The following is a 15,167-nucleotide window of genomic DNA, read 5'->3' as shown; positions in this document are numbered from 1 at the left end:
ACACTGACATTTTTGAAGAACACAGGGGCCTGCCCACCCTCCCAAATCTTTTAAATAAAATGTTCCTTGTGTCACACATTCTGAGTTGGAATATTGCATAGGTGACATGTACAATTCTCAGGGTGTCACAACTGGAGGCAGATGATGTCCAGCTGCCCCTCATTGGGGATTAGGTGACTTTTGACTCTCTGTTACCTGTGTTTTCTGTCTAGCTCCATATGGTATCAGAGAATCTACAAGAAGAACAGGTTCACAGAAGGAAATACCAAAGGGGATAGAAAAATGGTAAGTGAAAGCTAAGTATGATGTGTTGCTACTTTGAGAAGAGCATGTTGCTTCTTTATAGTTAACTTAGTTTAATAGCCTTAAAGTGTTTCACTGATTTTGAAATTTTTCTTTGTCTAGTCCAGAAAGCCATGTTCCTGTTTCCCTGAGTTATCATCTGAGCGATATGTTTTTGGATCTGTTAAACTTTGCAGCTGAGACCCTCATATTAGGTGGAAGACTAGTCTACTGGTTACCAGTGTACACCCCAGAGTATGTATATTAAATAATTTTATTTTTAGTTTCATTTTTCTATGGTATTTACACATTTAGCATAATTTTTCCCTGTCTACTTGTATTTCAGGATAATATCTTTGTGTTTAATGTGTGATAGTCTTTGTTTACCTCCATGTGTGTATAAAACAGTTCTCTTTCTCTTATTGATTGAATTACTTTGACCTTTTTATTTTACATCAGGGGTTGGTAAACTATAGCCTATGAGCCAGATGTGGTCCTCAGGCTGTTTTTGTAAGGTTCTTGAGTTAAGACTGGTTTTATATCTTTAAAGGTTAAAAAAAAAAGCAAAAAGGAATATGTGACAGAAACATACGTGGCCCAGAAAGGCTACTATATTTACTCTCTGGCCTTTAGAAAGTTGCCAACCCCTGTTGTATGCTACACTTAGCTCAGTGCCTGTTACAGCTGTTCAATGGCTGTTTTTCTGGGCCACAGATAGATAATGTCTTTCTTTTCTTTTCTTTTCTTTCTTTCTTCCTTTCTTTCTTTCTTTCTTTCTTTCTTTCTTTCTTTCTTTCTTTCTTTCTTTCTTTTTTTCTTTCTTTCTTTCTTTTTTTTTTTTTTAAGAAGCAGAAAGACAGATAGGAGGGGAGAGAGATAAGGAGCATCAACTTGTAGTTATGGCACTTTAGTTGTTTATTGATTACTTTTTCATATGTGCTTTGATGGGGGGGAGGCTCCAGCTGAGCCAATGACCCCTTACTGAAGCCTGCAAACTGTTGTTCAAACGAGTGACCTTGGGCTCAAGCTAAGATTATGGGGTCATGTCTATGATCCCACACTCAAGCCGGTGACCCCACACTCAAGCCAGGTGAGCCCATGCTCAAGCCAGCCACCTTGGAGTTTTGAATCTGGGACATTAGCATCCCAGGTCTACACTATCCACTTCACTACTGCCTCATCAGGTCAACTAGGTAATTTTTAACAACATAGTTGAATGGTTCATGTATTTACCACGAGTTAGCTTTAATCTATTATGGCATTATGACCACCTTAAATGCAGTAAATCTTTTAAAAAGCTAACACCAAAATAATAGCTATGCATATGTCTTAGGCCCTGATAATGTTCAACATTATTGGTTTGGGTTTTATTATTCATTAATTATTAACTATCAATAGTTATATATGTCAACAATGAGAGACAAGATGTCTTGAACAAGATGATATCTTTATTTTATTGTTTAAAATTTATTGATTTTAGAGAAAGGAAGAGAGAGAGAGAGAGACAGAAACACCCATCTGTTTCTGTGCGCGCCCTGACTGGGGACCAAACCAGCAATGCCTGCGTATCAGGTCGCTGCTCTTACCCAGCCGAGCTACCCAGCCAGGGCAAGGCGAGATCTTTAGAGTGGAAAGATAATAGCAGACTCAAAATTGGGCTATTTCTTCAGTCTGCCATAAAAATGTTTTTTAAAAATTATTTTAAGCAAGTAAGCTTGCTGCTGTAATTCAGCTTGTTTAATGCAAGAACCAGTTTTGCATAGAAATAGACAAATGTGTCCTCTGAAAATATTAATAAAACCCCATTTACCATGTCACATATAACATACATGGGACCTGGCAGGATGTTGAATTATGTGAACGTCGCACTGGGAATAAAGAAACAAATAAGCCTGCTGGCTTTTAACTTTTGATAAGTCATCTCACTCCTTGGAATTAATCTTCTTTATTTCTAAAATGAAGAGGTGGAATGAGATTAGTGCTGGTAACAAAATATAAGCCCAGTGACAAATGTATGACTAATGTTAGGCCCGGCCTTTGTAACTTCCAATACAATGTTTATGAAACAACAAAAAACAGCACAGCTTCCAACTGGCATTCCGAAAAGACAGACAAGTTTAACACTGTTCTAAAATGCTTTTTGAATATTTATGTACAGTAAATATAAGAAAAAAAGACTTACATGTTATCATCAAGTTCAGACATTATTCCTTCAACCCAGGACATTTTGAAAAGTGTAAGACAGCACAAAGTACTACCTAAAAGCTTAGTTCTTTGTTGAAGAATTGTTAGAGCTGATGATTGAAGAGGATTTTCTTGTTGTTTGGCTAGTTGAAGTGCAGAAGGAACTGCCACTCAAACTTCTGCTTTTCTTCCTTTGGTCTTGATTCTCCCCACTCTAGTATATCAGACTTTTTGCCACTATCAAGATACTCTGTACACTTTGTATCTTTTTTCCTTTGTTCTGTCTCTATTGCTTGATATACCATTCTTCCCTTAGCTGGTAAAATTCTGTCATCTTTCAAGGCATGACTTAATTGTCACCACCTTTGTGACATTTCCCAACCCTCCTCAGCTGTATTATCAGTCCTTCATCTTTGTTCTCATAGTTTATTCTCCCTCATCGAGACTTGCAACATAAAATTACTGTAGATTATTGGTATTTGTGGGTCTGTTATTCACAATTTCAGCTACTTGAAAATGACCCTGAAGATCCATGTAGTTAGTATTCACTGGACAGGGCATAAATTCAACTCCTGTGTGTTTGATGTTACAGAGTTGCTAAGCTACTGAATGCACATATCCATATAGTGTTGTTTTCTAAGTATCATTGCACACAGGTAAGTTTCTTGAAGTCATCAGAAACTGTGTTTCTTCGTGAACAATGTTCTTTGGTAGACATCCAGTTGGCGGTGCTCGTAATAAAAATGCTGACAAAGTGAAGAAAGTGCCTCAAAGTAGGATTTGGGGATAATATTTAATTGTAATAAAAATTAATTCTGTGGCTCAGAGCAGTGATCAGAACATGCTGTTCATCTCTCATCTAGGAAACAAAAAAGTAATCCCTTAAACTGTTTTCAGTAAGTGCTCCAATCAACACAAAATCTGTTTCTCACATGGGAGGGGAAACTGTAGTAATATTTCAAAATAGCCTGAGGCATGCTGATTAACAGGAAAATAAGTGACTTTCAAAGTTGACTCATGGAAAAGCTAGGAGCCTATAGACACAGTTTTGGGGACTTTATAATTATAATTTTTATACCATGCAAGTTACCCTTTTAAAGTGTACAAGTCCCTGGTTTTTACTATATCCACAAAGTTATGCAGTCATTGCTATTATCCAATTTCAAAACATTTTATTACTCCCAAAAGAAACCCCATACACATGAGGAATGTCGATCACGTCTGTCCCTGGCAACTACTTATCTTTCTCTGTGGATTTGCCTGTTCTGGCTGACTTAGGTTTTAAAAAGATGCTTGGATTGTAGGGGATAGTAATAAAAAGGGAATTAAGAAACTGTACTATTCTAATAGTCTAGGCATAGTACACATTTATAGCTTCTATTTAATATATAGTTTGTACACAGTTCATTGCTATGAAATACTGTATATTAGTAAATATTTAGTAAAGAATTTTTTGTTAATTGCTATTTTTTTAGTGTGGTGTTTTGGAAGTATACTGTTAAATTGATTGGCTTGTTAATACTAGAGTAGTGGTTAAAAACAAATTTGTTATTGATAATGATTACCCAAATGATGTTCCTTCCTGCTTAAACTTAAAGATCAATTGAGAGCAAGAATCTAAAACATATAACTTTTTTCTTCTACTGTTAAACCAAATACTGGTGATTTTGTTTTAGCAACTGACCATCATTCATGTCATAATTTTTTTTTATTTTTGTGACAGAGACAGAGAGAGGGACAAATAGGGACATTCAGACAGGAAGGGAGGAGAGAGATGAGAAGCATCAATTCTTCATTGAGGCACCTTAGTTGTTCATTTTTTGCTTTTTCATATGTGCCTTGACCAGGATTCTGCAGCAGAGAGAGTGACCCCTTGCTCAAGCCAGCGACCTTGGGCTTCAAGCCAACGACCATGGGGTCATGTCTATGATCTTATGCTCAAGCCAGAGACCTCGGGGTTTCGAACCTGTGTTCTCCGTGTTCCAGTCTGATGCTCTATCCACTGTGCCACCACCTGGGCAGGCTCATGTCATAAATATTAATTAAAGTTGTATTGTTTTTGTACTTCTGATTTATAAATTTATTTTTGTTTTTATAGTTATATAAGAGATATAAGCATAAGAACTTTATCTCTAATTTATCTTTGTTTATATTTAAGGGATGTTTAATAAAAATACATTTTCAACTCCACCAGAAAGTTTTTTTTTTCCCTTTAAAAAGGGTGCATTACTAAGTTTGTCAAACAGTTTGAGACATCTGTAAACCCTGCTCTTTGCAAACATAAGGGCAAGGCTCTATCTTCTGTCTTACTACTTTTTATTTTAATCTCTCAACTGTGGTGTAGAATGTGTTCCTTCATATCATAAATGCTTTGTATTAAGACTCCAAGTTTGATTTTAACTGATGTTATAGAAGTACAACATTTCTGACAATATAGTGAACATTAGAGAATTATTAGGTGAGGTGAAATCTGAAAAGGTCATTACTTGTTGGAAGCCCTAAGGAAGGAGGCCGAGAATGACTTCAAGAGAATTCCTTCACTGATAATAAAGTGAAGTGCATTATGAATGTTGCTTGGTAAGTGGGTGATGAAGGTTTTGAGCATGTGGTTGAGGTAACGGGGAGAGCTCCTTGGAAATCAGAGAGACCTAGAGAAGTCCATGCAAGAGTGCTGGTGATATCATGTAGACTCATTAGAGAGCAGGCTAGCTGAGATGGTTGTCATTTACCTGAGTTGCTAATCGGCATCATTCCCATTTTGGATCAGAGCTTTAAATTTTCCCATATCATAAATGTTTCCAGAGGCTGTCTAGAAAGGTATAAAGATTTGCAGAGGAAAAGTAAACACTGACAAACCCCTCTGCCATTGTTCTTCTGCATTCTGCTCTGGAACTGGTTTTCCCATGTCTGTCACTCACGTTTCCTTTCAAGATGATACCAACAGGGCCCTGGCCAGTTGGCTCAGCGGTAGAGCGTCGGCCTAGCGTGCGGAGGACCCGGGTTCGATTCCCCGGCCAGGGCACACAGGAGAAGCGCCCATTTGCTTCTCCACCCCTCCGCCGCGCTTTCCTCTCTGTCTCTCTCTTCCCCTCCCGCAGCCAAGGCTCCATTGGAGCAAAGATGGCCCGGGCGCTGGGGATGGCTCCTCGGCCTCTGCCCCAGGCGCTAGAGTGGCTCTGGTCGCAATATGGCGACGCCCAGGATGGGCAGAGCATCGCCCCCTGGTGGGCAGAGCGCCGCCCCATGGTGGGCGTGCCGGGTGGATCCCGGTCGGGCGCATGCGGGAGTCTGTCTGACTGTCTCTCCCTGTTTCCAGCTTCAGAAAAATGAAAAAAAAAAAAAAAAAAAAAAAAAAAAAAAAAAAAAAAAAAGATGATACCAACAACCTGACAGATACCAGGTTCTGCACTCCTACAGCCTGACTGCCCTGCTCTAGGTGACATCCTCTCCAGCCTCATGGGACCTGTGCTGCAGAGCAGCGGTTTCTGCTGCTCATTACCCGGCTTTGCTTTTATTTCATGGTTAATGTGATTAGAGAATTGATGCCATTTGTAGCATTTATTTTAGTGGTAGTCTATTTGAATAATCTTATGCATAACTTGAGTCCTGTATTTTTACAAAGTTAATTGGGGTCTTTTTTCAGATGTGGTAATATGAAAATACATTGCTTTTTAAAAAATCCAGATTGTTTATGGGTTATGTAAACAGTGTATATAAAATATAACGAAACAGCATGTAGTGGGGGGAGGTCTTACGCCTCACTGGGTGCCCCCTGAGCATCCTGTGTGGGTGGACATGCGAAGTGTTTCTAATAGTCAGCTGTCCTTCCTCAGATACACCGAAGAGCTGGTCCCCTGGCACCCTTGCCTGAAACTCATTAGCAACTGTGAGCAGAAGCTTTCCAGTCACACGTCAAGGCGTTTGATCACCATGGAGAAGGTGAAGACGTTTGAGGTAAATGTGAGGTATTCTGGGGATAAATTCTGGAAGGATCAGAAGTCAATTTTGTTTTTTAAGTTTTCCTTTAATGGACTTTGAAAATATTAGTCCTGGACCTTTTTAAAAATTATCAATGAATTCAGGAAAAGACAGAAGTTGAAGAGGTTTGTGATATTTGGTGGGGTTAGACGATTGAAGTAGAATATAGAAGGTGAGTAGAAGACTGGAATTAAAATTAACTTGAACCTCTCAGGCTTTATTTGACATTCTTGCTGCCAACTCGGTTCTAAAACTCTTAATTAAAATACTATTGTTGAATTAGCAATCTGCTAGTTACCTTTTTTCTCCAATAGCATAATCTACTTGATTGCAGACTACACTGAAGAGAAACTGTCACTTTATATAAGAGAGAAGGTAATTTTGCCCATCTGTAAGGGCCCAACACGTCTTCTCTCTCCCCTCCTGTTGCCTCCTCCTCACACACAGCACACAGTTTAGCTTGGGAAGAAAGCATAAGACATCTGCAATATTTCATATTAATTAAATGCCCAGAATGCTCTTTGGACTTAACCTGGATTGACAACCAAAACCTTCCCAAATTCACTAGCGATGTGGGCAAGCCCCATCTTTGCTTTGGGTCTATAGGATGAGCAGAAAAGAGCAGTGCTATGGCCTCAGCGCCTCCTTCATGGGCCTGCTCACTCTCAGTATGTCTTCTTTGGAAAAGTGTCTATTTAGATCCTCTGCCCATCTTGTAATCAGACTTTTATTTTTTGCTGCTATTGAGTTGTGTGCATTCTTTATATATTTTGGATATTGACCCTGTATCTGATATGTGGTTTGCAGATATGTTCTCCCATGCAGTAGGTTGCCTTTTCAATTTGTTGATGGTTTCCTTTGCTGTGCAGAAACTTTTTAGTTTGATGTAGTGCCCCATGTTTATTTTTGCTTTTGTTGCCTGTGCTTTTGGAGTCAAGTCCAAAATTGTCATTGTTGGGACGTATGCTGTGGAGCGTATGTCCTAGCTTGTGTTTTCTTCTAGGAGTTTTATAGCTTCAGGTCTTTATTCAAGTGTCTAATGCAATTTGAGTTCATTTTTGTGGATGGTGTAACATAGTAGTTTAGTTTCTTTTCGTATGGCTGTCCAGTTTCTCCACCACCCTTTATTGAGGAGACTGTACTTTCTCCCATTATGTATTCTTGTCTCCTTTTATAAAATTGATCATGTTTGCACGAGTTTATTTTGGGGCTCTCTATTCTGTTCAGTTGATCTATGTACCTGTTCATTTTTATTTATTTTATTAATTTTTAGAGAGAGAGAGAGAGAAACAGAATCATCAGTCTGTTTCTGTATGTGCCCTGACCAGGCATCGAACTGGCAACCTCTGCATATTGAGATGAAGCTCTAACCAACTGAGCTATCCAGCCTGGGCATATGTACCTGTTTTTATGCCAATACCACCTGTTTCGATTACGCCAGCTATGTAATGTAGTTAGAAATTGGAGTGTGATGCCTCCAGCTTTGTTCTTCTTTGTTATTGGTGTGTCTATTTGGGGTCTCTTGTGATTCCATACAAATTTTAGGATTTGGTTCTATTTCTGTGAAAAGTGCTGTTGGAAGTTTTGATAGGAATTGCATTGAATTTGTATTATGGACATTTTAACAATATCCTTCCAGTATATCCCCACAAGCACGGGTTATCGTCTCATTATTTTTCTTCAGTTTTTTTCCTCAATGTCTTATAGTTTTCAGTGTACAGATTTTTTCACATTCTTGCTTAAATTTCTTCTTAAGTATTTTCTTCTTAAGTATTTTCTTTTTGATGCAATTATAAACGGGATTGTTTTCTCAATTTCTCTTTCTGATGTTTCATTATTAATGTATAGAAACACAACTGATTTTTGTGTATTGATTTCTGTGTCTTGCAACTTGACTGAATTTGTTTTTTAATCCCAACTAGTTTTGTGATGGAGTCTTTAGGGCTTTATATAAAAACATGTCATCTGCAAATAGTGACAATTTTACTTTCAAGTGTGGATGCCTTTTATTTCTTGTTCTCACCTAATTGCTTTGGCTAGGAGGACTTCCAATGCAATGTTGAATAAAAGTGGCTAGGGTGTGCATCCTTGCCTTGTTCTTGATCTTAGAATAAAAGCTTTCAGCTTTGAGTATGATATTAGCTGTGGACTTGGCGTATCTCGTCTTTATTATGTTGGAGTATGTTCCCTTTATACCCACTTAGTTGAGAATTTTTATCCTGAATGGAGGTTGAATTTTGTCAAATGCTTTTTCTGCATCTATTGAGATGATTATATAATATAATATTTATTCTTCACTTTGTTAATGTGTTGTAGTATTTGTGGTTGTTAAACCATCCTTGCATCTCTGGAGTAAATCCCACTTAATCATTGTGCATGATCCTTTTAATGTATTGTTGAATTTGGTTTGCTAATATTTTGTTGAGGATTTTTGCATCTATGTTCATCAAGGATATTGGTCTATAGTTTTATTTTTCTTGTGGTGTCGTCTCGTTTTTATATCAGGGTGATACTGCCTCATAAAATGATTTTGGAAGTACTCTCTTCTAGTTTTTGGAAGAGTTTGAGTTTAATTCTTCTTTGAATGTTTGGTAGAATTCAACAATGAAACCATCTGGTCTTGGACTTTTGTTTGTTGGGAGGTTTTTGTTCTGATTTAATCCCCTTACTAGTTATCTGTCTATTAAGTCTTTTCTTTCTTTCTTTCTTTCTTTCTTTCTTTCTTTCTTTCTTTCTTTCTTTCTTTCTTTCTTTCTTTCTTTCTTTCTTTTCTTCTTTCTTTCCTCTTTCTCTCCCTCCCTCTTCCTTCCTCCCTCCCTCTTTCCTTCCTTCTCTCCCTTCCTTCCTCCCTTCCTTCCTCCCTCCCACCCTTCCTCTCTTCTTCCCTCCCTCCCTCCCTCTCCCCTCCCTCCCTTCCTTCCTTCCTTCCTTCCTTTTTTAGAGAGATAGACAAACAGACATGTAAGAAGGGAAAAGATGAGAATCATCAACTGTAGTTATGGCTGTTTAGTTGCTCAGTGATTACTTCTCATACATGCTTTGACTGGGGGGCTCCAGACAAGTCGGTACCTTTTGCTCAAGCCATAGACCTTGGGCTCAAACCAGTGACCTTGGGCTTCAAGCCAGCCACCTTTGGGCTCAAGGCAGTGACCATGGGATCGTGTCAATGATCCCATGCTCAAGTTGGCAACCCCATGCTCAATCTAGTGAGCCTGTGCTGAAGCCAGTGACCTTAGGGTTTTGAACCTAGGACCTCAGTGCCCCAGGTTGATGCTCTACCCACTGTGCCACCACCACTCAGGCCAGATTTTTACTATTTCTTTATGACTCAGTCTTAGAAGGTTGTATGTTTCTAGGAATTTATTCATTTCTTCTAGGTTGCCCAGTTTGTTGCTATGTAATTGTTTATAGTATTCTCTTATGATCCTTAGTATTTCTGTGGTATCAGTTATAATGCCTCCTTTTTTATTTTTATTTTTAATTTTGTTTCTATTTTAATGGCAAAATGGTGGACAGTTTCACATTTGCTTTCCCTTGGGTTTAATTTGTTTAAAAAAGTCTTGTAGTTTTTTCCAGTTATAATATATATTTTTCTAAGCAGCTTAATCTGATACTCAGAAGAAGAAACAGAGAATGATCTAAGAATGCTTCTGAGAATTTTTCTTCTACATAAAAATAATTAAGACATTCACCTTAGATATTTTTAAAGTTTTAAAGACAGTATTAATTTTTGTTTGGTTGCCTTTAATCATTTTACTTACATCCTTTTAAAATTTATTTTTAGAAACTATAAAACCTAATGCTCAAGTCGTTTTTGAAATGGTCTATGCAAGATCAAATTTAGTCAGTGGTTTTTAACTGTATGGAGTTTACTATAACTGAAAATACTGTCTTGTTAAATTCATCATGTTTGGTTTTTAATTAACTACTTCATTTCTACCTTCTGTTTGTATAGAGAGAAGTGTATATAATTGCAGCAAGATCTCAGTCCTTTATAATGCAAGTGGTGACATAAAATTGTCAAACAGTTCTCATACACATCTAACAAATTATTCTTGGGCTTGTTCAGCGTTGTTGATTTTGGCAATGGAAGACTATTAATTTTAGATTTTTACACTTTTGTATACTGTATCTCTTCGTTTTTGATTTGTCACTTGTTAGGTTTAACTTCAGGATAACTTTTAGCCCACTTGATAGGTTGTTATAAAGTGTTCTCTCTTCCCCCCCTCTTAAAATGTAAACATAAATGCAAAAACTGTCTAAAGAATATGGATTTTTATAAAATTTTGTATCTTTAGATTATTATAGTTTTTAGATTTATTGAACATTAAGAGTAAAGAAGAAATTTCTTAACAATGGTAATGAAATTATGAAGACACCTGATAAAGCTAGGTTTGGGGTCACTATTCCTTGTTTATATAGTCTGAAAGTTAAGTGAATGATAAATAATACTTTAATAATGCTTTATTGTTTACAAAGCATTCAGATGCATTAACCTTATTATTTTGCACATTTTAGAGATTAGGAAGTGGCTGAGTTGAGACCAAAACTCCTCTTTGTAGTTGAAATTCTGTATCATTTTTCTTATATTATGTCACCTCTTTACCAAAACACATTTCTACCTTTAAAATATACCAAGATTAAAAGACAAATATTCTTGGGTGGCTTATTACTAGTTTCTTTTAAAGACAGTCTTTCCTTATCACTGGTAGGGCCATGGTAGAATGTGATTTATTTTACTAGAACACATTTTTCATGTTGTACAACACGATGCTGCTGTCTGTAGTTATGGTAACAGTGGTTACTCCGATAAATGTTTTTCTCTTGCGAAATTATAGGATAAAAACCTGATCTCCAGAGTTGTCCACAACAGGTCAGAATACGAGTATAATAGTTATATCTTCAGTGAAAGTCACCTAAAAAAATACTCTCTCAACCTTTTCCGCCAATCTACTTGGATGGACAAAGGAGTATCCAGAGTAGCCATTTTCTTTTTCTTTTTCTTTTTTTAAATTTTTATTTATTCATTTTTAGAGATGAGAGAGAGAGGGAGAGAAAGAGACAGAGAGAGAGAGAAGAGAGAGACAGAGAGAGAGAAGGAGGGAGGAGCTGGAAGCATCAACTCCCATATATGCCTTGACCAGGCAAGCCCAGGGTTTTGAACCGGTGACCTCAGCATTTCCAGGTCGACGTTTATCCACTGCGCCACCACAGGTCAGGCAAGAGTAGCCATTTTCAAGATGTTCTTGAAGTCTTTTTTTATATGTCTGAGCCACATTTAACAATAGTTTGCCATTGCACTAAATGGGCCATCCTGTGCCCTGTTTGTTTTGGGGCTCTTTTACCTTATGTGCTACACACTCCTTGTGATTTGAGAAGGACTGAAATATTGGTAAGTTTTAGTCTAGATATATTGGACATTAATTTAGACTAAAGTTATAATACTGTGTAAATCGGTTGTCATTGTTTTTGCATAGCTAGCTAGAGTAGTTCAGATGATTTAAAATAAAGAATGTTAGATGATCCTAGTGGCAGGTGATGAAAGTCTATGTAATTTTCTTATTTGGGACTGTAAGAAGGAGTCCAGTTACACGAAGCTGATGAATGCTTCATTAATCAGAATGGAAGGGGGCCCTACCTGAGGGCTTTGACTAAGGGACTGAAAGATTTTGAAGCTGTGGAGGAAGAAAGCACAATTAACATTATAACAGCATATTTCAAATGAGGAAGGGTAAGAAGAGACACTGAGGTCACTTGTTTGAGACAATGACTTATTGAAGTGGAAGAAATTAGTTTTTGTGATAAGTAGTTTATATAAGAATGATAGTGAAGTAATATTGATAATCATAAACTGGTGTTTTGCTGACGTAATGCTTGTTCCTGATTCCATTGCACATGATCATTTCTCATAATTAATGTTGACAGTTTTTTCTTTGGCAGCCGTTTGAATGAAAGGCGTTTCCTTCTGGGTGACTTTTGTTTCTGATATATATATATATACTTTTCTGCCTGTCTATTCCAGGATGGTGGACAATTTCCTTATGATTAGAGCTATGAAAAATTAGAGATTAGGTATAAAGATTTCAATCATATAACATGCCCAGTGGGAAATAGTTGCTACTTCATTTATCAGCAAGAAAAATAAGACAGGATGACACTATGTTAGAATGTGTTAATTGGATATGGACTCAGTGTAGGTCTTAATTCAATATTCATTACCATCAAAGTGTGAAAGTGTGTGTGTGTATATGAGAGACAGAAGACTTTAAAAAAAATTATTTTGCAAAACAAGGCAGAGGGAAACTACTGGCATTAGCTATAAATTATAAGTTGAAATGTTTGAGAAAGGCTTATAAAACAGAATCCTGGCGATGCTGCATATCCTGTTGCGTGAATTCAGTGTTGGGGATCATGTCATCCACTTCTGAATGAATTGCTTTTGCTGTTAAAGCTACTTTTCATTGAATTTAAATCTTACAGGGTTATCATTTTACTTTCTCTTTTATTCTGCAAGTAAATGATTTTGCCAAACAAACTGGATTTTTTAAGTTAATGCTGTTATAACAGTTTTAAGTTATTGTTTCTGGTAAGCCAAGAAAAAGCAAGTCTCTCCTCTACCGGCTCCATGATGGGATTGTTGTATTAATAGATGTCTGGGTCCTGCGTATGGTACTCTGGATTGGACTCTTAGTGTGAGACAGAGCAGTTCACTGAGGGCAGAGCACCTGTGCTTACGGTCTAGCTCTAATGCTCATATTTTCAAGCTTGACAGTAAAATAGTCTTTAATATACTGGTGCTATAGAATTTTAGTCAGAAGTCTGTTGCAAAATATAAAGTATGATCTGGAATCCAAGGTATAGATGGTTTAGAGAAATGGGAAGTTTATGTCTGGAGTCAGCATAATCCTCTGGGGCTTCTTATATAAGTCTCATCTGACACAGTTTCTACTTAGTATTTTTTCTTATTTATCATGTTATTTAAGTTATCTTTGTAGTGGTTTTCAAATTGAAAACAAACATGAACTTGTATCTTTTTCCCATCTGCGTAACTCACCAAGAATTCAACTCTGAGATTTTAACTTGTACTTTTTTGTCTATAAGTGTACAGTTTTATGAATAATTATAAAGTGAGTATCTCTGTAACCATCACCAAGGTCAAGATCACAGAGGAATGCAGCACCCCAGAAGAAGCACCCCTCTTTTGTGGCTACTTCTCATTACAAACACCTCTCCCAGCAGGTGTAACCACTAATCTGACTTTTATGGTAATCACTTTCTTGTTTTCCTTTGTAATATTTTCACTGCTGAATTCATCCCTAAGCAAAGAAATTGTTCTTGGTTTTGCTCTTTATATAAATATATGTGTATTCTATTAATTTTTTTAATGGAATGTGACAGTTTTAAAAAGTCATCTAGGAAATGAGTACTCTCTATGTTAAAGCAAGCGAGTCTGTGTGCGTGCCTGTACAGCTTTGGCCCTGTTACTCCCCCTTCGCTGCTTGGTTAGGGTCAGTTCAGTTCTGCTACATTTTAATTAAACATTAGATACAGTAACGAATAAGTTGTCGTTACATTTTTATCTGATGTATTGGCCCTGTATTCTTTTTATAATTGAACTGAAGTTTTGAGTGTTAGAGAATTGTCAGCATTTAGTGGAGAGCATGAGGAAGTGCTCCGGGGCCTGTACCCTCATGCTGGCACGGGCAGCCAGGACGTCCTCTCTACAGTTAGAAAGAAATCATGTGCTGAGTGCCTGGTGTCAAAGTTCAATCATTCAATGTCATCTCATTTTCAGAACTCTAGATAGGAAGATTTTAATGTAGAAATATTTTAATAGACTTTAGGAAATTTAATATCTTGCAGAGTAAGGACATTTTAAAAAAAGTTACAGGCTGTATGTAAATACCTAATTTAGGGATGAAGATTTTTAGCCTTACCTTGTTCCCATTAATAATGCTAGAAGTTTCTCTTAATAGTATTAGATGCCAGACTTGTGACCTCCTTGTCCTTGGTTTGGAAATGGCCTCGTGCTGTTTATAGTTGTATAACTTCAGCACAAGTGGTTTCTATAGCTACTGTCCAGGACCAGATGCAGAACAGTGGGAAGCTCTGATAAGGGGAGCAGGATTTTTAAACAAAAGCCGGACATGGGTAATTACCCTGAGGCTGAACTGAGGCCTGTTACACGCGGCACTGTCATCTATGTTTCATTCTGCTCTCTGCTGATTACAGGAAGGAAAGCCTGCCCACTGAGTTTCTCTTCCATCCCTTTGCCTTCTTCCTCTCACCTTATTTAAGAATGTATAGCAGAGCGTTAATGTTCATGAATCCAAAAGTCTTTCTTGACAAAGTCAGAGATGAGCGTCGTCAGTGTGGTAGCTTTCGCTGGGATGACAGCACTACTGGTTTTCACTCATCAGAGAATAAGTTTCTTAAGCCATTTGTATTCAAGTGTTTGCAGTGAAACTGCTGTTTTGTATAAACTACTGTCACTTTGAGAGTATAAATGACTTAAGGTTAATACTGGTGAGGTAGAGGAAATCATTATCTCATTATCAGGAACTGTCAGTAAGTAACAGGACGACTTAAACCTGACCTATCATTGAAATAGAAGCCATTTGGTGTTCCTCCGAATGGTTTTCAACTTCATCCCCAAAGTGACACCTTTCTGGGGAAATCTCTTGTTTTTAAACAGGAATTTTATAGACTGATGATTATCCTTA

At 37.3% G+C, this 15,167-nt stretch overlaps 1 protein-coding gene across 1 annotated transcript in view; it reads left to right on the top strand.

Annotated features, from left to right (window-relative positions):
- The window catches only part of TRMT11 (tRNA methyltransferase 11 homolog), a 54,960-nt gene that overhangs the window by 29,482 nt on the left and 10,311 nt on the right, over nt 1-15,167 (top strand). The window contains exons 10-12 of the mRNA XM_066371788.1: nt 213-285; nt 406-537; nt 6,300-6,420. Of these exons, the coding sequence (XP_066227885.1) occupies nt 213-285; nt 406-537; nt 6,300-6,420 (326 nt within the window). The remainder of the gene's footprint in view (nt 1-212; nt 286-405; nt 538-6,299; nt 6,421-15,167) is intronic.

The sequence above is a fragment of the Saccopteryx leptura genome, chromosome 3 (assembly GCF_036850995.1).
Source record: "Saccopteryx leptura isolate mSacLep1 chromosome 3, mSacLep1_pri_phased_curated, whole genome shotgun sequence".
Classification (NCBI taxonomy): Eukaryota; Metazoa; Chordata; class Mammalia; order Chiroptera; family Emballonuridae; genus Saccopteryx; species Saccopteryx leptura.
Note: the sequence above shows the minus strand (reverse complement) of the source record. Positions and strands in the feature narration are given on the sequence as shown.